Source organism: Aphelocoma coerulescens, chromosome 26, assembly GCF_041296385.1.
Source record: "Aphelocoma coerulescens isolate FSJ_1873_10779 chromosome 26, UR_Acoe_1.0, whole genome shotgun sequence".
Lineage (NCBI taxonomy): Eukaryota > Metazoa > Chordata > Aves > Passeriformes > Corvidae > Aphelocoma > Aphelocoma coerulescens.
The window spans coordinates 4,981,317-5,002,474 of NC_091039.1; the positions used below are offsets into that span (position 1 = coordinate 4,981,317).

Consider the following 21,158-nt stretch of genomic DNA (forward strand, 5'->3'; position numbering starts at 1 on the left):
GCTCCCGGCCGGGGAACAGGCAGAGGGCGAATTTAAGGTGCAGGCAAAAGCTCCAGAAAACTCTGGAGAAGCCAGGGAGGAGCCGAAGATCTCCGGAAGAGCCCGGCAAGGAGGGCGCGGGGGTGGCACGAGGTGTGTGCGGTGCCAACCCCGCACCCGGCACCCCCAGAGCCGCGCAGCGCCCCGAGACCGGGCGGTGCTTCAGCTTCCCCCGAGCCCCCCGAGGAGCCTCCAGAGCTCCCCGGAGAGCCCCCAGAACCCCCCAAAAGGCCCCCGCCGCTCGGCGCTGCCCCGCGCCGGGGTTGGTGCCTCTAGAGGGAGCTGAGTCCTGCGCGGCCCCGCGCCCGTGTCTATCTATGGTCACTGGGGTTGGGTTTCTACTTGATTTTTTTTCCTCTTCTTCTTTTCCCTCCTCCTCCGCGGCCCCACACTCTTCCTTTTCCCGCGCCGCGCTCCGGGCAGGAGGCAGGAAGGGAGCGGCCGGAGGGATGGAGCGGATCCCGGCAGGGATGCGGTAGCTCCCGGGATATCCCGACGCGCTCCTCCCCGCCGGGACGCGGTGAGTGGCGGGCGACCCCCGTTTCCCCCTCCCCAGACTCCTCCGGGATGGGTTATCCCTGTTCCCCGGGCCCGGCCGGAGCAGGGATGGGCAGGGATGCACCGGGAGCCGCGGGGTGCCGGGGGCTCGGGGGTGCGGGAGGAGTGACAGGGCCGGGGGTCGCATCCCGGACAAAGTGCGCGGGGCTTCCTCAGCGGCCCCGCTTGGGGTTGCGGGGAACCCCCGGGCCAGGGCTGGAGGTCGCGCTCCGGGCGGGTCGCTGCCCCAAAGACGGAATTTCCCTGCCCCAAAAAGGGAATTTCCCCCTCGTTTACCGGTATTTTCTGCAGCTGGGTGTTTTACCCCCGCGGGGGTGACGGTCGCCCCCGGCATCAGTCGCGCAGGGCCCGAGGGGTTCAGGGGAGGGGACATCGGTGGGCAGAGCTGTCCCTGCTGAGGGACAGGTGACATCCGCCCCAGCACGCTGAGGAGGGGGTGACACCCGTCCCGCCGCGCCCGGGCTGGGACCTGGACACGGGCATGGCTGTGCTGTCCCCGCCGGGGACCCCTGGCCACGGGCACGGGTGTGGGGGCGACCTTGGCTGGATGGATGCTGGGGGTCGTTTGCCCACCTTGGGGCCGTGCTGGGTGGGCAAACCCCAAACTGGACAAACCCCAGACTGGGCAAACTCCCCAGTTTGCTGCCCCGGGGCAGGGGGAGGAGCGGCCCTGGCTCCGCGCGGGCCGGGCAGGGATGGATCAGGCGCAGGAATCCTGCGGGATCTCTGTCCCGGGAGGGATCGCACGGCCCCGTGGAATCACTGCCACGCACCAGAGCTGCGAAAAGCTCGTCCCGGGGGATGCTCCACGGATTTCCTGGCATTCACAACACGTCAGGGAGTGACTTCAGAGCCCCATGGCTGGGCTGGGATGTAGGGATTGCAGCTGCTCCTGTGGATCCTCACGGATCTGCCTCCTTCTCCCACCATCTTCCCTGAACCCAGGGCTCGGGAACTTTCCTTTGGAGAAAAGCTGGGAGAAGTGATGAGTGTGCCTTAGAAACACCCAGGAAATGTGTCCGAGAGCTTTAAGAAGAGGAGACGAGGGGGATATGAGGAACAGTTGAGGCAAAGGTCTTTGTTTTATTGGGGACGGCTGGGGGAAGGCTCGCTCTTGGCACGGGAGGTGCTCCTTAATAAAGATAAGAGCCCTGTGCCACCTTGGAGCTGCAGCCAAATCCCATCCAAAGTTCCGGCTGCTGCTTTTAACCCTTTGCAGCCTCCCACAAGATCCTTGGAGGATGGGTCAGAGCCTGCAGCTTCCCTGAATCCCTCCCTTGAGCCCTGACTGAAATCCTGGAGAGATTTCATTTCCTGCAGCCCGAGGCTATCTCTGGGTGTTTGGGTGTCAGCTCCTCCTTCAACACTTCCCTGTTCTCCCTGTTCCTGTAACAAAGGGGGAGTGGGGAAGCTGGAAAGCAGGAGCAGTGTGGGCAGCAGCTCTGGAACCTGGGGAGGATGGTCTGAGGCGCTTTGACCCCAGCAGAGACGGGCAGGGAACTCTTCTGGACATTCACGTGGGCGCTCAGGACCGGCAGTGGTTGGGGACAGCGGTGACAGGGCTGTAGTGCTCTGTGTCACGAGGGAGGACAGCGCTGCCAGGGCCAAGAAGAAAATCGAAAACAAAAGTTCCTGCAGGGCTTGAAAACGAAATGTGAGTTGAAAATCATGAGTCATCTGCGTCTGCTGGGTTCCTGTGCTCCACAGGCTGCCCTCGCTCCAGGAAGTCCTCGCTTCTGACAGCCCTCACTCATTCCAGGCAGGAAAAGTCCCTGTCACACGTGGGGAGCCCTGGGTCGCTGCTGGACACAGCCCTGCTGCCCCACAGACCCAGCTGGGAAAGCTCCAGAGGCTCCTGAGCTCTTTGCTGGGTGCAGCCACACTCTCCCCAGCATCCTGTGCCACCTGGGCCGTGGCACTGTGGGGTACAGAGGAAATTCCCACTGTTCCCAGTTCCCACAGCTCCAAGGAGCTGCTCCCAGCCTGGGAACAGCACTGAGTCCTCCCAGTGCAGGTGGGCTCAGCCATGGCCTGGGATGGCAGAGGAGGAAGCACAGGAGGCTCCTCAGTGGAGGAGGGGATGGACACCATCCCAGGGGATCTGCTCCATCCCAGGGGATCTGCTCCATCCCAGGGGATCTGCTCCATCCCAGGGCATGGACACCACCCCAGGGAATGGACACCACTCCAGGGGATCTGCTCCATCCCAGGGGATGGACACCACCCCAGGGGATCTGCTCCATCCCAGGGGATCTGTTCCACCCCAGGGGATCTGTTCCATCCCAGGGGATCTGCTCCATCCCAGGGCACGGACACCACCCCAGCAGATGGACACCACCCCAGGGCAGGCAGTTCTGTGATTCTAAGGGCCAGCAGAGGCAGCTCTGGAGCTGATCTGGGCGAGTGGCCAGCAGCTCTCCCCAGGCATTTCCCCCTGGTCCCTGCTGCTGATCCTCATTGCGTTCTCAGCTCTCCCTTGGATGGGGATGTTTGAGCTCGGGGAGGAAGGGGGAAATCCTGTCCTCCCATCCTCGGAGTGTGAGAAAAACCAGCACCTCCCTCCTGGCCACCAGGCTCAGGCTCCCCAGTGCAGCTCCAGCAGGAGCTCGTGGTTTTCCACACCCGGCGGAGCCGCTTTGCACATCCAGCCCCCATCCCAAAACGGGCTGCACTTCCTGGCCCACGTTTATTTTTCCTTCTGAGCAATCTCCAGTGTGATGGCAGGAGCCTGAACCACGTTGTGCACTTCTCCCGTAGCTGCAGGTGGTTATTTTTCCTTTATTTCTAAAGGAAAAAAAAAAATTATAAATATAATTTATTATATTCTTACTATATTTTTATTATATATTTTATATAAGATCAAATTAATACTTTTATTAATATAAAATTCAATACGTTATATGATATATGATATATAATATATTATATATCATATATTATGTATATTATATATCATATATTATGTTTGATATTTGATATTCGATATTTTATATTTTATATTTTAATTTTATATTTTATATTTTTTATTTTATATTTTATAAATTATATGTTATATATTATATATTATATAATATCTATTATCTATTATGTATTATATATTATTATGTTATATGTTATTATAGAATATTACATAATATATCATAATGTATTATGTTATATATATTATATATTATAAATTATAAATTATAAATTATAAATTATATATTATATATTATATATTATATATTATATATTATATATTATATATTATAATACATAATTTCTTATATATTCTTATATATTCTTATAATCTATATTATTGCATATTATATTTAAAATTATTTTTATAAATAATATTTTATAATTTTGATATTTGATTTTTTATAAAGGAAGTCGCACTCCCTTTATTTTTGTCCAGGGTGCAATTTAAATTTTGGGGTGTCAGGAATTGGGTCTCATTCATGAGTTCAGGCTTGGTGCACATCCGGAAAGCGCCCAGCTCAGGCCTGTGGAAGTGTGGGCTGGGAATGTGCTCTGGAATGTCAGACAGCAGCGAGGAGCTGCCCTGATCCCGTTAATCCTGACGGGAACTTCGTGGCCTCGATCCCAAACCCCTGAGGGTGAAGGAGCGGTGCTGAGCCCTGAAGGGCAGGTTTAGGTTTAGGTTTAGGATACCTGTGAACTTCAGGGGAAAGCTGAGCTTTGTGTTTGGCTCTCACTCAATTTTCTTATTTTCTGAGAGGCGAAACGTAAAGAACAAGAGGAATTGGAGGAAATCGGAGTCCTGGAGGGAATCAGGGCTCATCTCTTGTCGATGGCACGGCAGCACGGCAGTCACAGGGCGCAGAGGGAGGGTTTTGTGCTGGACTTTTTGTTGCAGCCCTTTATGAGGCTCTGTGGTCTGGGCTGAGGAAGGGCTGGGGCAGCCCACAGCTCTCTCAGAGCAGGATGGAGCCCGTTTCCAGCAAAAATGGGAAGCAAATCCAGTGGGATGGGGAGGTGTGAGGTCCCTTTTTTTGGCAAATGACATCAGCGATAAGAGCCTCGAAGAAGGGGAAGCCAGGGAGGTGAGAGTGGACCCGGTGTGCCCAGCAGAATTCTCCCGTGGGTACAGTCAGGAATGAGTATGCCAGGAGGGAGGAGCCAGGGCTGGCAGGGATAAAAGCAGCTTTTCCGAGCTCTGCCAAAGGGAATTCCTCGGGCTGTGAGGGACCACAGGGCTTCAGTGACTCACTTCTCCACCGCCCTTGCAGGTGAAGCTGACATTCCCAAACCTCTCAGCGATGGCCTCAGGGAATGAGGGGGACCCTCAGCGGGCGCTGGGACGCCAGGGGAGCCACAGGCGCAGGCTCAGCTCAGGTAAAGGGTTCTGGGGTGCTCAGGGGAGGGAGCAGCTTCAAGCTTTTGGTTTTTTATTCATTCCCCTGCTCTGTTCCTTTGGCGAGAGGGGATTTCCTGCTCCAGATCAGCTCCGAGCTGAACTGAATTGAACTGGGAGGTGCTCAGTGCTTTTGGGACATGCCAGGGGCTTGGAGCATCCTGGTCCAGTGGAAGGTGGAACTGGGTGGAATAGGGTGAGCTTTACGATTCTTTTCCACCCAAAAAAAAATCGAGGATTGTGTGCTTGGTATTGGATGATCAGGGTGGGCAGCAAGGTGGGGTTGGAAGGCACGGAGAGGAAGTGCTGGGAGCTTCCTGGTGTCGTGTATTCCCTTCCCTGAGCACGAGACAGCAGGAGGAGTTTGGGGTTTCAATCACAGAGGAAAACACCCTCGGTCTCAGGCAGTCTGGGTGGCTCTGGGGTGACACCAGCTCCCGAGTGCCCTGGCAGGGTGGTGGTGATGAGCTGCAGCTCGCCAGGAGCGGGGTCACTCTGTCCCCGTGCGAGCCCAGCCCGGCCCCTGCCCCGGTTAATGGGCAAAACTGGGAATGGGGCCAACAGGAACCCGGGAAAACCCTCAGCTCCCAGCTCATCCCAACAGGACGAGTGTGGGACAAGGTGACTCTGCTGCTGCTGTGCAGGTGAGGGGTAAATCAGCTGAGTCAGCTCTGTCAACACCCGGGGCTGGGAGCTGCTCGGGATTGGGGCGGTGGAGGCTCAGGCCCAGCTCAGGGCTCTGGCACTGCCCTGGCAATGGGATTTCTGCTCTGGTCTTGCCTGGGCTCCTCTCCCTCTCTCAGTCCTATTTGTGCCAGACCCTGTGGTTACACTGGAAGGAAAACACCCCATCCTTGCCGTGCCAAAGTCCAGGAGGAGCAGTTCGCTGATTTCCTGTTGAGGCCGGCGAGACGCCGATGTGAACACCAGGGAGAGATCAGAGCCTGAGCTCTGAGCACGCCGGGTCACAGCCCCAGTTCCTGTTTTCCTACAGACACTTACTGGCAGTCCCAACATCCCTCTGCTTCCCAAAACTCAGGGGGAGTCGGGAGGGATTCCACCTCTGGAGTTTGGAGGTGGCAGAAGCCTCGTGGGCTCCAGTGGGAGCAGGGATACGCAGCTTCCACGGCACGTGCTGTGGGATTGAGGGATGGAAAAAGGCTTTGCCACAGGGATTGAGCCTGGATTTCGTTGGGGGCTCTGCTTGTTTGCCTGTGGGTGCAGCAGAGATTTCTCTCCTGTGCAGGGATTTGCTTGGGCATCGTTGTGGGCTCTTGTCCTCCTTGGCTTGGGCATGCCCAGGGTGCTGCTGTTTGTGCCAAGGCTGGAAGGCACCTTCCTCTCCTGGTGTTTTTAGGATGTTTTAGGTGTTTCTGGGTGTTTTGTGGATGAAGGCAGGAGTTTCCTCCTCCTGGCAGTGTGTGATGGAGAGGAGGAACAGCTCTGCTCACCAACACCAGAATTCCAGCAGCTTTCCCTGAGCCCAGTCCAGATCCTGGAGCAGAAAAATCTCCCTTTTTGAGGGCTGAGCTCCTGTCTCACAGCCCAGGCTGCCCCTCAGCTCTGCAGGGAGGCACTTGGGGGGATGCTGCTCCTCCTCAGGGTGGGAAGGTGCTGGTCCTAAAGAGCAGAGGGAGGGGAAGGTTTTGTGCTGTGCAGATTGCTCAGGGATGGAAGTTGTCCCTCTCCCTGCCTGGCAGCTCCGCTCTCCAGCAGGATTATGCCAGCACAGTGCAGTCCCCCTGATCACCCTTGGATCCTTCATGGAATTGCTATTAATGGATAATAGGGGCTTCCCAGCTTGCTGGGATCAAACCCAAACCCAGCAGCAGCAGCTGCTCATCCCACACTGGAATTGCAGCTGCAGTGAGGTGGAGCTGGGCTTCCTTGGGGGCAGAAATCTCCAGAGGCTGCTCTTGCCTCCCGGGGCTGTCTTCTGTCTCCAGGCTACACTCTCCCTCTCTGCAGGGAGCTGATCCCTGTCTCCTGGGCTCCAAGGGATGGGGCCAGGTTTCACCAGTCCCTGTCACTGCCTGGAGTGGTTATTTGGGTGTTTGGGGCTGATGGAGATTTTTGGCCGGAGCTGCCGGTTTTTCCCACAGCACAGCTGCTCCCGGGAGATGGGAACAGTGAGAAGTTAAGGGTCTCACACAGAAATGCAGGTGTTGGGTGTTTGGGACTCTCTGGGTCGGGCAGTGCTGGGGATCCGGGCAAGAGGGTGTGGATCCCAATGCTCTGTGAGCTGGGGATGGAGGGAGCAGCCATGGAGCAGACGTGGAGGAGACGTGGAGCGGACGTGGATCAGGCATGGGGCAGCCATGGGGCAGCCATGGGGCAGCCATGGGGCAGCCATGGGGCCCCTGTGGAGCAGCTGTGGATCAGCCATGGAGCAGCCATGGAGCAGCCACAGAGCAGACATGGAGCAGCCATGGATCAACCACGGATCAACCACGGAGCAGCCATGGAGCAGCCATGGATCAACCATGGAGCAGCCACAGAGCAGCCATGGAGCAGCCATGGAGTAGCCACGGAGCAGACGTGGAGCAGCCATGGAGCAGCCACAGAGCAGCTGTGGATCAGCCACGGAGCAGCCATGGAGCAGCCATGGATCAGCTACGGAGCAGCTGGGGAGCAGCTGTGGATCAGCCATGGATCAACCACGGAGTAGCCACAGATCAGCCATGGAGCAGCCATGGATCAACCACGGAGCAGCCATGGAGCAGCCATGGAGTAGCCACGGAGCAGACGTGGAGCAGCCATGGAGCAGCCATGGAGCAGCCATGGAGCAGCCATGGATCAGCCACGGAGCAGCCGGGGAGCAGCTGTGGATCAGCCATGGATCAACCACTGAGCAGCCACGGATCAGCCATGGAGCAACCATGGATCAGCCACAGATCAGCCATGGAGCAACCGTGGATCAGCCATGGATCAGCCATGGAGCAGCTGTGGAGCAACCATGGATCAGCCACAGAGCAGTTCCTCCCTCCAGAGATCCCCGAGCAGCTCCAAACCTCCCCTTGGCACTGCTGGCACTGGGAATCCACCAGGCCAACGCTGATCCAGATCCCTGGAGTGGGAGAGATCCCGAGATGGTCCCAGTGGGTGCTGGGAGTGGCACCTGTGGGAAGGGGGATGTGTCCTCCTGTCCTGGTGTTACTAAAACCAGCTCCTGGCATAGTCAAACCCAGGGGTTATTTGGTTCAGCGATTTCCTCCTTTGGCTGGCTGAGTGTTTGCCCTCCTCTCCCTGAAACTCTGACTCAGTTGGTTTCGTTTTCTGCCTCTTGCTGGAGTGTCACCAGTTCCCAGAAGGTGAAGGGTTTGTTTGCCTGAAAACAAAGCACAACCCCTGCAAACAGTGTCAGGGGCTCTCCTTCCCATCCAGCTCTGCTGGCGTAAGCTGAGCACGGCAGGGCTGTGCCACCCCTGCGCCCAGCCGGGACAGGGAGATGGGACCAGCTGGAAAACCCTGTGAGGAGAATTTGGTGTGTTTTGGGGGTTTGGGGATGGGGTTTGTGGGGCAGCGCAGCTGTGTCCTCACTTCCCAGCCCAGGGCAGGAACAGCTCAGTTTGGAAATGCAGATCCCAGGTGCTGGAGAGCTGCGTGGCCAGGCTGGATATGTGGGATGGTGGGACAGGGTTTGGCTGCTGTGGAGCTGCTGCTGGAGCTGCTGTCCCCCAAGGACAGGGTGACCCCCAAAGCCACACTCCCACAGGATCCCCCACTCCTGCCCCTCCCCGGGTACCTCCTGTACCTGGGCTGTGTCTGGGTGCTCTGTGAAGGGAGCTGAGCTCTGGCCCCACCACTCCCGTCCCCGATGAGATTTTATCTCGGAAAAGAAACTGAGAATGGAGGGAGATGAGTTTGTCCCTTGAGCTGTGTCCCTCCTGCCTCTCCAGAAGGCCGCGTGGCGGAGGAGGCCGAGGAGGTGTTCCGGAGCTACGCCTTCTACCGCTACCAGCAGGAGCGCGAGGAGAGAGGGGCGGAGGTGCCGCCGGACCCGGAGATCGAGCAGATCCAGCAGAACCTGGAGAGGTAAATCCCTGTCCCCAGCCCTCATCCTGAGCCAGGCCACGCTCCAGAGCCTGCCCTGACTCCCTGCTCACCCCAGCAGCACCAGCAGCCAGGTGGGGCAGCGCTTGGCCATCATCGGGGACGACATCTACAGGCGCTACGACGCCGAGTTCCGCACCATGCTGGAGTCCCTGCAGCCCACCCGCGACAACGCCTACGAGCACTTCACCAAAATCGCCTCTAGGTAAAGCCTCTGCAGCTCCTGGCACGGGCTGGGAGCTTTCCCTGCAGGAGAAGGGAAGGGAGGTCAGGTGTGGTCAGTGCTGGCAGTTAAACCCCCGCTCTGTCCGTTCACGCTTCACCCTCTGGCCCTGGCCAAGCTCCTGGGATAATCCCGGTGGTTTCTGCCTGTCTCCTCCTCCTCCTGAGCACTGCTCGGATCATCTTCCCCTCCCAGGCATCCCAGTCCTTGCACAAGTGGCTGGGGTCAGTCAGGGGCTGTGCCTGGGACACCCGGCCTGTGACTGTCCCAGCTCCCCCTTAGGGGCACAACCAGCCCTGCCCCTGCTGCTGCTCCTGCTGTCCCCTGCTCCAGGCTGGGACATCCCAAGGAGCCACCCCAGCCACAGGCTCTGGAGATGGGATGGTCACAGAAATCATGGAATCATGGAATGGTTTGGGTCAGGAGGGACCTTGAAGATCCTCTCACTCCAGCCCCCTGCCATGGGCAGGATGCCACACACGAGAGCAGGTGGCTCAGGGCCCCCACCCAGCCTGGTCCTCATGGATACCTCGGGATGGGGGCTGCTCCTCGGGCTGGCAGAGCCTGCAGGTGGCACCCAGAGCCTCGTGCAGGTGGCACCCAGAGCCTCGTGCAGCTGACAGCCACCCAAAGCACAGCAACAGGCAAGGAGTGAGGGCACAGACCTGGAAAACTTCCTGCCAGGACTTCCCGAGGTCCAGGCTTGGATCGAGGAGGCATCAGGGGGTTCTGTCAGCTGGGACAGCAGGACACGGCAGGGGAAACATTCACCCAGGTCACGCAGCCCCGTGGCACAGGCAGGATGGGTCACTGGGTTCCTGTCACTCCTCTGAGCACTTCTGGCTGTGGCAGCCCTGTCCCCGTGCCCCCTGCTCGGTGTTTGTGTCGAATTCCTTCTTTTCTCCAGTGTTTGTGTCTAACTCCCTCCTTTCTGTCCTTTTCCCGCTCTCCTCTCCGGGAAGCCGCGCTGGCTGAGGCGGCAACACACGCAGGTAAATTAACCCCTGTCCCTGTCCTGTCCCACTCAGGTAAATTAAATTAACCCCTGTCTGACTCCTTGTCACACTCAGGTCAATTAAATTAACTGTTGTCCCTGTCCTGTCACACTCGGGTCAATTAAATTAACCCCATCCTTCCCCTTGTTACACTCAGGTCAATTAAATTAATCCCTGTCTTTGTCACACTCAGGTAAATTCACCCTTGTCACACTCAGGTAAATTAACCCCATCCTTCCTCTTGTCACACTCAGGCAAATTAAATTAACTCCTGTCCAACTCCTTGTCACCCTCAGGTCAATTAACCCTTGTCACCCTCAGGTAAATTAAATTAACCCCATCTCTCCCCTTGTCACCCTCAGGTCAATTAACCCCTGTCCCTGCCATACTCAGGTGAATTAATCCCTGTCACACAGAGCTGAATTCTGTCCCTGTCCCTGTCCTCGTGCCACCTCCTCTGTGTCCCCTCCCAGGCTCTGATTCCCTCCCAGGGCTCAGCACAGGCAGGGCCCACCAGCCCAAGGCAGCAGATTGAACCACAGGCTCTCAGTTCACTCTTTTAATTATTATTTTTTAATTCCTTTTTTCCCCCTTCTTGCTGGAAACCGGGAAAAGCACCTTCCAAACCTGGTCTAAATCATCAGTGCCAAACCCTGCAGGAGCATCAAGTGACACATTTTGGAGTCTCTTTCAGCCACAAAATCCCCATGTCTGTGTGGCTGGGATGAGCACAGCATCCCCAGCCCTGCAACCCCAGGATCATGGAATGGTTTGGGCTGGGAAAGCCCTCTCAGAGTCCAGAGCACTGCCAAGGCCACCACTAAACCATGTCCCCAAGGGCCACAGTCATGTGGCTTTTAAATCTGCCCAGGGAGGGTGTTCTGGCAGCTGTGCCAGGGCTGGAGAACCCTTCCAGAGAAAACATTTTCCATAATATCCAACCTGAACATTCCCTGGTGTAACCTGGGGCCGTTTCCTCAGTCCTGACCCCACTGCTCAAGATTCCCTGGGCTGGAAAACCCTTCCAGTGACAAGATTTTCCCAAACATCCAAACTAAATGTTTCCTGGTACAATTTGGGTTTGTTTGCTCAGTCTTGACTGCGCTGCTCGAGATCCCCCAGCCTGCACAGCTGTGCCAGGGCTGGGCAACCCTTCCAGTGAAAAAACTTTCCGTAATATCCAACCTAAACGTTCCCTGGTGCAACCTGGGGCAGTTTCCTCAGTCCTGACCCCACTGCTCAAGATCCCCTGGGCTGGAAAACCCTTCCAGGGAAAAAAATTTCCATAATATCCAGTATAACATCCAATCTGTTTGAGTTCCCTCAGCCTGGGCAGCTGTGCCAGGGCTGGAGAACCCTTCCAATGAAAAGATTTTCCCTAATATCCCACCTAAACATTCCCTGGTGCAACCCGGGGTCGTTTCCTCTTGTCCTGCCCGCGCTGATCGAGCTCCCCCAGCCTGGGCAGCTCCGAGCTGGGAGCTCCGGGCAGGGATTCAGGGATCACCTCGGCTTCGTTGCAGCCTGTTCGAGAGTGGCATCAACTGGGGCCGGGTGATTGCCCTGCTGGCCTTCGGGTACCGCATGGCCATGCACGTGTGGCAGCACGGCGTCAGCGGCTTCCTGCGCCGCATCGCCCGCTACGTCGGGGACTTCATGCTGCAGAACCGCATCGCCCGCTGGATCGCCCAGCAGGGAGGATGGGTGAGCAGGGGCAGGTTTGGGGCAGGGGGGCTGGGGGAGTCAGGGATTGGGGGTCAGAGGAGTCAGGGTTTGGGGGTCAGGGGGGCTGGAGGGCTGGGGGAGTCAGGGATTGGGAGTCAGTGGGGCTGGGGGAGTCAGGGATTGGGGGTCAGGAGGGTGAGAGTTTGGAGGTCAGGGGCTCAGGGTTTGGGGGTCAGGAGGGTGAGAGTTTGGGGGTCAGGGGCTCAGGGTTTGGGGGTCAGGAGGGTGAGAGTTTGGGGGTCAGGGGCTCAGGGTTTGGGGGTCAAGAGGGTGAGAGTTTGGGGGTCAGGGGTTCAGGGTTTGGGGGTCAAGAGGGTGAGAGTTTGGGGGTCAGGGGTTCAGGGTTTGGGGGTCAAGAGGGTGAGAGTTTGGGGGTCAGGGGCTCAGGGTTTGGGGGTCAGGAGGGTGAGAATTTGGGGGTCAGGGGCTCAGGGTTTGGGGGTCAGGAGGGTGAGAGTTTGGGGGTCAGGGGCTCAGGGTTTGGGGGTCAGGAGGGTGAGAATTTGGGGGTCAGGGGCTCAGGGTTTGGGGGTCAAGAGGGTGAGAGTTTGGGGGTCAGGGGTTCAGGGTTTGGGGGTCAAGAGGGTGAGAGTTTGGGGGTCAGGGGCTCAGGGTTTGGCGGGCAGGAGGGTGAGAGTTTGGGGGTCAGGGGTTCAGGGTTTGGGGGTCAAGAGGGTGAGAGTTTGGGGGTCAGGGGTTCAGGGTTTGGCGGGCAGGAGGGTGAGAGTTTGGGGGTCAGGAAGGTGAGAGTTTGGGGGTCAAGGTATCAGGGTTTGGGGGTCAGGGGTTGAGGGTTCGGCGATTAGGAGGGGGAGAGTTTGGGGGTCAAGGTGTCAGGTTTGGGGGTCAGGGGGGCAGGGTTTAGGGGTCAAGGGGGCCAGGGGAACTGAGGGAGTCCAGGACTGGGGATCAGAGGAGTGAGGGGAGTCAGGGTTTGGGAGTCAGGGGGTCAGGGTTTGGGGGCCAGGGGAGCTGGGGGAATCAGGGTTTGGAGGTCAGGATTTGGGGCTCAGAGGGGCCAGGGGGTGTCAGGATTTGGGGCTCAGGGGCTCAGGGTTTGAGGGTTAGGTGGTCAGGAGGGTGAGACTTTGGGGGTCAAGGTGTCAGGGGTTAGGGGTCAGGGTGCCAGGGAGTCAAGGTTTGGGGGGCCAGAGTGGTTATGATTTGGGGGTCAGGGTTTGGGTTAGGGGTTCAGGGGTGTCAGGGCTTAGAGGTCAGGGGGGGGACCAGGGGGGTCAGTGGGGTCAGGTTTTGGGGCTCAGGGTTTGGGGGGTGGGGGGTGGGGACGCTGCCAGGACTGACCCCACCGTGTCCCCTCTCTGGCAGGGGGCCGCGCTCGACCTGGACAATGTTTACATGAAGTACGTGCTGATAGCGGCCGTGGTGGTGCTGGGGCACCTGGTGGTGCAGCGCTTCTTCACCCACTGACGGGCACGGGGCCGGGGGCAGCCGGGCGCTCCCTCCTCTGCTCCACATCCCCCAGGACAGGGGGGATCCCAGGAACCTCCAGGAGAGAGCCTGGCTTGGAGCTGGGACCCTCCTGCCACAGGGTCTGGGGTCTCTGCACCCCCAGGAGAGGACTGGGGAGAGGGGGGGGCTCTGCTTTGTTGTGTTTGATGCCTCAAAGAGCTGCTGAGGAGGGGGCAGCGCTGTGAGGGGGCATCTCTGGGATGGGGCATCTCTGGGATGGGGCATCTTTGGGATGGGGCATCTCTGGGACCCCGCAGCTCCTCTGGAGCAACAGAGGACGGGACAATGCCACAGTGGCAGTGTGTGACAGTGCCTGTGTGTGCCAGTGTTGGGTCCTGCACCCCTTGGGGCAGAGCAGAGCCCCCTCCCCATCACTGACAGCCCCATCCCCCCATGTCTGAGGGGTGATCCCAGCCCTGGCTGCTCCAGCTGTTGGAAATCCCAGAAGGGACCAACCAAGCGGCGCTGCTCCACCTCCCCCTGCTCCTGAGCCCAGCACTGGAGCATTTCCCAGCTTTTCATGGACATCCCGACCCTTTTCCATGGAAATCCTCCAGGCCTGGCCCTAGGCCGCTGTTCCCTGCAGCTCCTGGGGGCTCAGGGCTGTGGCCCCGTAGCCCCCCCGGGCTCAGGGGCTCGGAGCTGGCACAGCTGGGAAACTCCAGCAGCTTCCCGAACACTAAAAACCTGCGGGATCCTGGCGGTGGGGACGGGCAGTGTCCTTGTCCTCCTGCTGGCCACCAGTTGGCCTCCCTGGCTCTTACTGGGAGGCACTGGAGCTGCAGCCCATCCCTGGAGCAGCTCCATGCCGGGACCAGGCTCCGCTGGGCAGGGACTTGTCCTGGCTCCGTTCCTGACCGATGCTTGAGTGATTTGGGGGCAAGGAGGGGAGCCAGCTCCTCTCTCCCATCCCAAACCTTCCTGATTTTTGCAAACCAGGGGTTTTCAGCTGGTTATTCCCTGTCCTACCCGAGCTCAAGATGAAGGACCCCTCTCTCTTCTCTCCTTGCCCAGGCTTAGCAGGACCAGCCTGAGTTTAACTCTCACATCTCTCCTGTCCCTGCCTCTTTTTTAACAGAATTACAAACTTTTCAGCCTGTTTCTATATCTGAGCTTGTCATTTTGCTCCTGGCTGTTCCTGCAGGATCCCTTTTCCCTGGTGAGAATGCTCGGGGCTGTGCTTTAGAGAAAAGCATTAAAATATTTGCTGTTTTATTCCCATTCCTGCTCGGATGTGTTTGCCCCGTGCAGGGCAGCACAACCCGGCCGTGCTCAGGTTTTGTGGCCCCCCCTCGGCTCACCTGAGCCCCCCTGGCTCCTTTGTCCCCTTGCAGGTGCATTTCTCCCCCCAGAATTCCCGTTCCCATCGTGCCACCCCTTCTCCCAGCTTGGGATTTCCTCCAGTTGAAAGCCTTTTTCTCTGCTCTGAACCAGTTTAACCAGCACGAGCCGCGCTTCACCCCCTCCTCCCCAGCTCATTTTTGGGTGCAAACACCACCAGATGGAGCCTTTTGGCCGCGATGGGCACGAGCCAGCGCTCGTTATTTCCCTTTTTTCTCCTAATCAGCCCCTCGATTGGCAAATCATCGTCGGTTCTCTGCTGTGTGTCCAGCGGGACTTTCCAGAGTCCTTGGAAAAAAAATAAAAATCAGCTTTAATTCTCTACTTCAGCCACACTCCTGGAATTCCAACGGATCAGGGAGAGCTTGTGCTGCTCATCATTTATTCTCATTTCCCAGCTAAAGCTTCCCCTCGCAGCTGTGAGGCCGTAAAGGATCTTTTTCAGATTTATGGGAATGGATTGAGCCTTAGGGAAGTCCAGGACAGACGGGAGAACTTTTCAATAGGTGCTCTACAAAGGGAAAATTCCACTTTATCCGTTTTTCTCAGGGGATTTGCAGAGGGAGGATTCTCTCAGGGTGCCAGTGCCTCCCCTCCCTCTGCTCTCAGCTCTCCCAGCCTTGCTGGCACCGGTTCCTGGGTGGAAAAGAGCTCGAACTGGGGCTGTGGGAGTGCTGAACTGGGGCTGTGCCCCGGCCCGGCATGGCCACAGCCCCGCTGCCTCTGCCAGCGCCACACCAGGGAAGGAAAAGGGGCCTGGGGGCATTTCCTGGTGCCAGGGGCTGCCCAGGAGGGGAGTTCAGGGCATGGAGAGCCAGAGAATTCCTGGTCTGGTGGGAGGGCTGGCAGGAGGAATTCATCCAGGAGGATTTATCCAGGTGGAATTCATCCAGGAGGTTGGGATGGTGCATGGAAAAGGGGTGAGAGCCCAAAGGAGTTTGATTTACTCCTCTTGTGCCTATTTTTACTCTTTTTGAGCCCATTTTTACACCTTTTTATGCCTATTTTTACTCCAATTGAGCTGATTTGAGGGTGTTTTTTTCAATCCCACCCTCTCCCAGCTCTTCCCTCCTGGATGGAGGAATCTGTCGCAGCTCTTTGAGGCTCAGAGCCACCTCTCCAGCCCTTCCCCACGCCCTGAGCCGCCCCTGCCAAATCCAGGTGCCCCAGGACGCTGCTCAGGGCCGGTGCCAGCTCTGTGTGAAGGGTTCCTGCTTGAATCCACGCTGTCACTGTCCCCTCCGCTCCTTCCTTGCCCTTTTCCCGGTGTCCGAGTGCACAGTGTCCCCTCCCCAGCCCTCCAGGAGGACCCAGCTGTCCCCCGGCGCTGCAGGAGGGGGACAGGGCACTAAGGGACACTTTGTGGCTCTGGAAGGGTGGGACAGGGACTCAAACCTCCTTTTTCCAGCGGGACAGGAGAGGAAATCCACAGGTTGTCCCAGAAGGAGCAGGGAGATGGGGAAGGAGCTCCCTGCAGGTCACCTTTGAACTGTGGGGGACACGGTGGGGTGGCTTTGAGCTGAGAAAAAAGCGAAACCAAAACCATTTCTTTTTACAAATAATCTGTTTTAAAAGGATGTAATATATAAAAATGTCTATCTGTGGCAAAATAAAAATGGTACACGGAGTGCAAACTCATCCCCTGGCTGTGTGCAGGGTTTGCTTCCAGAAGCTTCCAGGAGCTTTGCTCCTCGCTCCAGGAATCTGCAGGAGCTCTCCAGCCTCAGCTGCCTCCTTAATTTCGGGATCCCAGGTCTTCTTTACCTTTTTTCCTGCCTGGAGAGCTAAGAGGGAGGGAAATCTGCTGCTGCCGCAGCTCCTTGTGCCATCCCTGAGAGCAGAGCCTTCCCAGGAGAGGCTGCGGGGAGGGAGAGGGGAGGTTTTGGGATGGAGAGGGGAGATTGTGGGATGGTGAGGGAAAGTTGGGATGGAGAGGGAGGGTTGGGATGGAGAGCAGAGTTTTTGGGGGGATAGAAAAGGGGAGATTGTGGGATGGAGAGGGGAGGATGTGGGGATGGAAGATGGAAGATTTTGGGGATGGAGAGGGGAAGATGAGGGGATGGAGAGGGAGATTTTTGGAATGGAGAGGGGGAGATTGTTGGGGTGGGAAGGGGAGGATGAGAGGATGGAAGAGGGGAGTTTTTGGGGGGATGGAGAGGGGAAGATGAGATGGAGAAGGGAGATGGTTGGGATGGAGAAGGGAGGTGTTTGGGATGGAGAAGGGAGGTGTTTGGGATGGAGAGGGGAGATTTTGGGGATGGAGAGGGGAGATTTTGGGGATGGAGAGGGGAGTTTTCGGGGGGGTGGAGAGGGGAATTGTGGTGATGGAGAGTGGAGGTTTTTGGGATGAAGAGGGGAGGCTGTGGGGCTCTGCTGTCTGAGCAGCTGCTCCCCCTGCCCAGAACTGAGAATCTTCGATGTGCCCACACCCCCCAAGCAGGAAACAACAAGGACAGCAAATAACAAAGGAAAAATCCATCGCAGGGCAGGAACAACGGGGCTCTCTGCCATCAAACTCTCCAGGAGGTGACAGGGAAAGGTGTCCTTGTCAGGAAAGCCCACGAGCCCCAAGGAGGGGAGCCAGGCCCTGTCCCCCATTCCTGACCCCCCACAGCCACCCCAGCTCTGTCCCCCCACCTGCACCCACTGCTGCAGCTGCCTGCCCCGCTCTGGGGGAGTTTTGGGGCTGGGGTGAAGCTCCCAGAGGGGCCCAGGCTCTTGGCGAGGCCTTGGAGGCACCGAGGGCAGGGCAGGGCCTGGATCCATCGGTGCTGCAACCATGGGACACCTTCCACAGTCCCTGTGCCACCCTCGGGCGGGATCTGGGGTCTCTGTGGGACCCTGAGGTGGCTGTCCCAGGGGTGGCTCTGCTGGCCCCAGCGGTGGCTTTGCTGTCCCCAGGGGTGGCTCTGCTGGCCCCAGCGGTGGCTCTGCTGGCCCCAAGGGTGCCTCTGCTGGCCCCAGGGGTGGCTCTGCTGTCCCCAGGGGTGGCTCTGCTGTCCCCAGGGGTGGCTCTGCTGGCCCCAGCGGTGGCTCTGCTGGCCCCAAGGGTGCCTCTGCTGTCCCCAGGGGTGGCTCTGCTGGCCCCAGGGGTGGCTCTGCTGTCCCCAAGGGTGGCTCTGCTGGCCCCAGGGGTGGCTCTGCTGGCCCCAGCGGTGGCTCTGCTGTCCCCAAGGGTGGCTCTGCTGGCCCCAGGGGTGGCTCTGCTGTCCCCAGGGGTGGCTCTGCTGGCCCCAAGGGTGCCTCTGCTGGCCCCAGGGGTAGCTCTGCTGGCCCCAGGGGTGGCTCTGCTGGCCCCAAGGGTGGCTCTGCTGGCCCCAGGGGTGGCTCTGCTGGCCCCAGCGGTGGCTCTGCTGGCCCCAGGGGGTGGCTCTGCTGTCCCCAGGGGTGGCTCTGCTGTCCCCAGGAGTGGCTCTGCTGGCCCCAAGGGTGGCTCTGCTGGCCCCAGCGGTGGCTCTGCTGGCCCCAGGGGGTGGCTCTGCTGTCCCCAGGGGTGGCTCTGCTGGCCCCAGGGGGTGGCTCTGCTGGCCCCAAGAGTGGCTCTGCTGGCCCCAGGGGGTGGCTCTGCTGGCCCCAGACAGGGCAGCCCAGCTGTCCCCGCTCCGTGACGACCCCACGGCTCCGCTGTCCCCTCCTGTGTCCCCACACCCATCCTGTCCATCCCCAGGGCAGTGCCAGCACCCCAGGGGTCCCCGGGCTTGGGTTTCGGGATGCCAGGCGGGTGGAACCAGAGGGGCACACAGAGGGCAGGATTCCTGCCCGGATGGTTGGGACCAGACGGAGCCAGAGGGGCTGAGCCCAGGCCGTGCCCGTTCCGTGCAGAATTAATCCCTGGGAATGTGTTGGGAGGAGAGGAGAGGAGAGGGAGGCTCTGGATATAAATTGCTGCAGGAGGAGCGGGGGGCTCAGGCTTTCCACAGAATCCGCCAGCAGCAGATTAAGGATCGGAATCCAAATAAATATTTACCCCCAGCCCCGGGGGCCATAAATAACCTCCCCCAGCTCTGCCAGTTTGGGATCTCGGGATTCCGGAGGATTCCCAGTGCCCGGAGCTGCCGTGGCCTCTGGGAGAGCAAAGGGTGAACTTAAAGGGAAGAGGAATGGCCCTAATTAAAGAGGCAGCTGCTCCCCTAATCCACTTTGTGTCCTGCCCCAAACCCAGATCTGGCTCCTAATTAAATCACCAAAAAAATAATTAAGGCCACACTATCAGTGCGGTGTTTGCCTTTGGCCATTCCGATGGGATCGACCCTAAACCAGAACCCAGGATCTGGTGGCAATGTAGATCTAGGGCTGGAGTTGGAGTCTAAAACTGGGTCACACCCCAAAATCCCTGAGTTTTATGGGAACAAAGCTTTTTCAAACCAAACCACACAAGTTTTGTGGGAATAAAGCTTTTTCGAACCCCAAACCCCTGAGTTTTGCGGGAACAAAGCTTCTTCAAACTCCAAAGCACCCAGGTTTTGTGGGAATAAAGCTTTTCCTAGGTAATTTCCAGGTCACAAAGTGAACGGGAGTGGGCAGGAGCTGGGAGAACACTCCTGGTTTTATCATTTCCCTTGTTTAAACAGAACCCTTCCCTGCCAGGCACGTTTCCCTCATTGGCACATGCCTGGAATCCTCAGCCCCTGGCTGGGATCCCATGGCAGGATCCCCTCCCTCCCCAGGGTTCGTCCCCATCCATCCATCCATCCATCCATCCATCCATCCATCCATCCATCCATCCATCCATCCATCCCTCCATCCATCCATCCATCCATCCATCCATCCATCCATCCATCCATCCATCCATCCATCCATCCATCCATCCCATGCTTTATTTCTGCCCCCAACATCCAGGATTCTCCCTGGGATGTGCTGCAGTGGCCCGGGAGAACTGCAGGGAGCTGACCTTGGGCTCCCATCCCGGGGGGAACACGAGTCCAGGACTGGGATCAGCCCCTCTGGAAGCAGCAGAACCTTCGGGGCATCCTCAGAGAACAGATTCCAGCAACCCCTTCCCTGAGCCAGTGGGATTTTTCCATCCTCTGAGCTGGCAGAGGTTTCTCCTCAATCCTTCATTCCCTGACTTTCCTCCAGGAATTGCGGTGGGCAAATCCAGGAGGAGAAATCCCTGGAGATAAATCTGTCAGGCAGAGGGAGGGGATTTCGTTCCAGGACAGTTCCGGTGTGACACGGCCGGAGCTGGGCTCTGCTGGAGCAGGATCCAGGCTGGAATGCGTCCAGGTATCCCGAGCAGTCCCATGTCTGCGCTCCCAACACCATCCAGACCCTGGGGAATACTCAGATCTCCCTGCCTTGGGATGGATCAGCTCTAAAGGCAAAACCTCTACGACTAAAACCAGCCCTGACTCAGCAGCAGCGATAAATCTGCTTCTCTCCTCACCGGAGGAGCCCAAACCACAGCGCTGCCTCGTGCACGAGTCATTCCCAATCCCGAATTCCCTCCAAAAATCCCCTCCCATCTGCTCCAGCCGGGTCCCTGCCCATCCATGTCCCCAGGAAAAGACCCTGGAATTTCGCTGTGCTGATCCCATCCCGGGGGGATTCACACGGGCCTGGCGGGGGCTGATCCACGCTCAGAGCCGGGATCAAAGCTGAAAGCTGAGCCCTGCCCGGCTCGGGTGACGCCCGGGGCAGCACAAGATATTTCACAGCCCCTTCTTCTTTTGTTCCTTGGCATCTTCTGGCAAAAAATCTGCGGCTGCAGCCTGGAAATGAAGAGCTCCCCCTCGCAGGGCACCAGGCGGCTTTTTAAGGAGAAATGAGTCGATTTAACACATGAGAATAGGGCAAGGCAGATCCAGACACAGAGAAATCCCCGGGCTCTGCAGCTGGCTCACACCTGAGCCGAAAGAGGCAGAGGTTGGAAGGAATTGGAAAGTGCTGGAAGGGGCTGGAGGGGGCTGGGGGGGGGAGGGTTGGAAGTGGCTGAAAGGGGCTGGAGGGGGCTGGAAAGAGTTGGAAGGAGTTGGCAGGGGCTGGCAGGGGCTGGCAGGGGCTAGGAAAGGCTGGCAGGGACTGGAGGGGACTGGCAGGGCTGTCCCTGTCCCGGCTGCCCCAGCCCTCCCCGGGGCTCCCAGGAACAGGTATTACCGGTCAGGGGAGCCGAAAGCCAAATATTTCCTGTCACGTTAGAGCTGGGCCGGGCCCGAGCCGGTGCGCGGTGAATCAGCGAGCTCAGCTCACGGCGGTGATCGGGGAAGCTGCAGGACGGCGCTGCCCGGCTGTGCCCCGGGTGTGCCCCGGGTGTGCCCCGGCGGTGCCCCGGCTGTGCCCGGCTGTGCCCCGGGTGTGCCCCGGGTGTGCCCCGGCTGTGCCCCGGCTGTGCCCGGCTGTGCCCCGGGTGTGCCCCGGGTGTGCCCCGGCTGTGCCCGGCTGTGCCCCGGCTGTGCCC

The 21,158-nt window shown here is 58.4% G+C and overlaps 1 protein-coding gene across 2 annotated transcripts; it reads left to right on the forward strand.

Annotated features, from left to right (window-relative positions):
* Positions 1–426: 426 nt before the first annotated feature.
* Positions 427–16,392, forward strand: BAK1 (BCL2 antagonist/killer 1). Of its 2 annotated transcripts, none has more exons than XM_068995901.1 (6): positions 427–559; positions 4,830–4,935; positions 8,854–8,989; positions 9,066–9,212; positions 11,749–11,929; positions 13,277–16,392. In XM_068995901.1, exons 2-6 carry the CDS (start codon positions 4,860–4,862, stop codon positions 13,376–13,378), a joined length of 642 nt encoding a protein of 213 aa, XP_068852002.1. In that variant the 5' UTR covers positions 427–559; positions 4,830–4,859; the 3' UTR covers positions 13,379–16,392. The 2 variants fall into 2 exon arrangements, with proteins under 2 accessions (XP_068852002.1, XP_068852003.1); XM_068995902.1 differs by having other exon boundaries at positions 9,069–9,212.
* Positions 16,393–21,158: the final 4,766 nt, after the last annotated feature.

Excerpts from the sequence above, each read along its gene's own strand:
- BAK1 (XM_068995901.1), top strand. The coding sequence starts at position 4,860 with ATGGCCTCAGGGAATGAGGGGGACCCTCAGCGGGCGCTGGGACGCCAG. Across the intron at positions 4,936-8,853 it reads CAGGCGCAGGCTCAGCTCAG|AAGGCCGCGTGGCGGAGGAG; the intron begins GTAAAGGGTTCT and ends CTGCCTCTCCAG. Across the intron at positions 9,213-11,748 it reads TTCACCAAAATCGCCTCTAG|CCTGTTCGAGAGTGGCATCA; the intron begins GTAAAGCCTCTG and ends GCTTCGTTGCAG.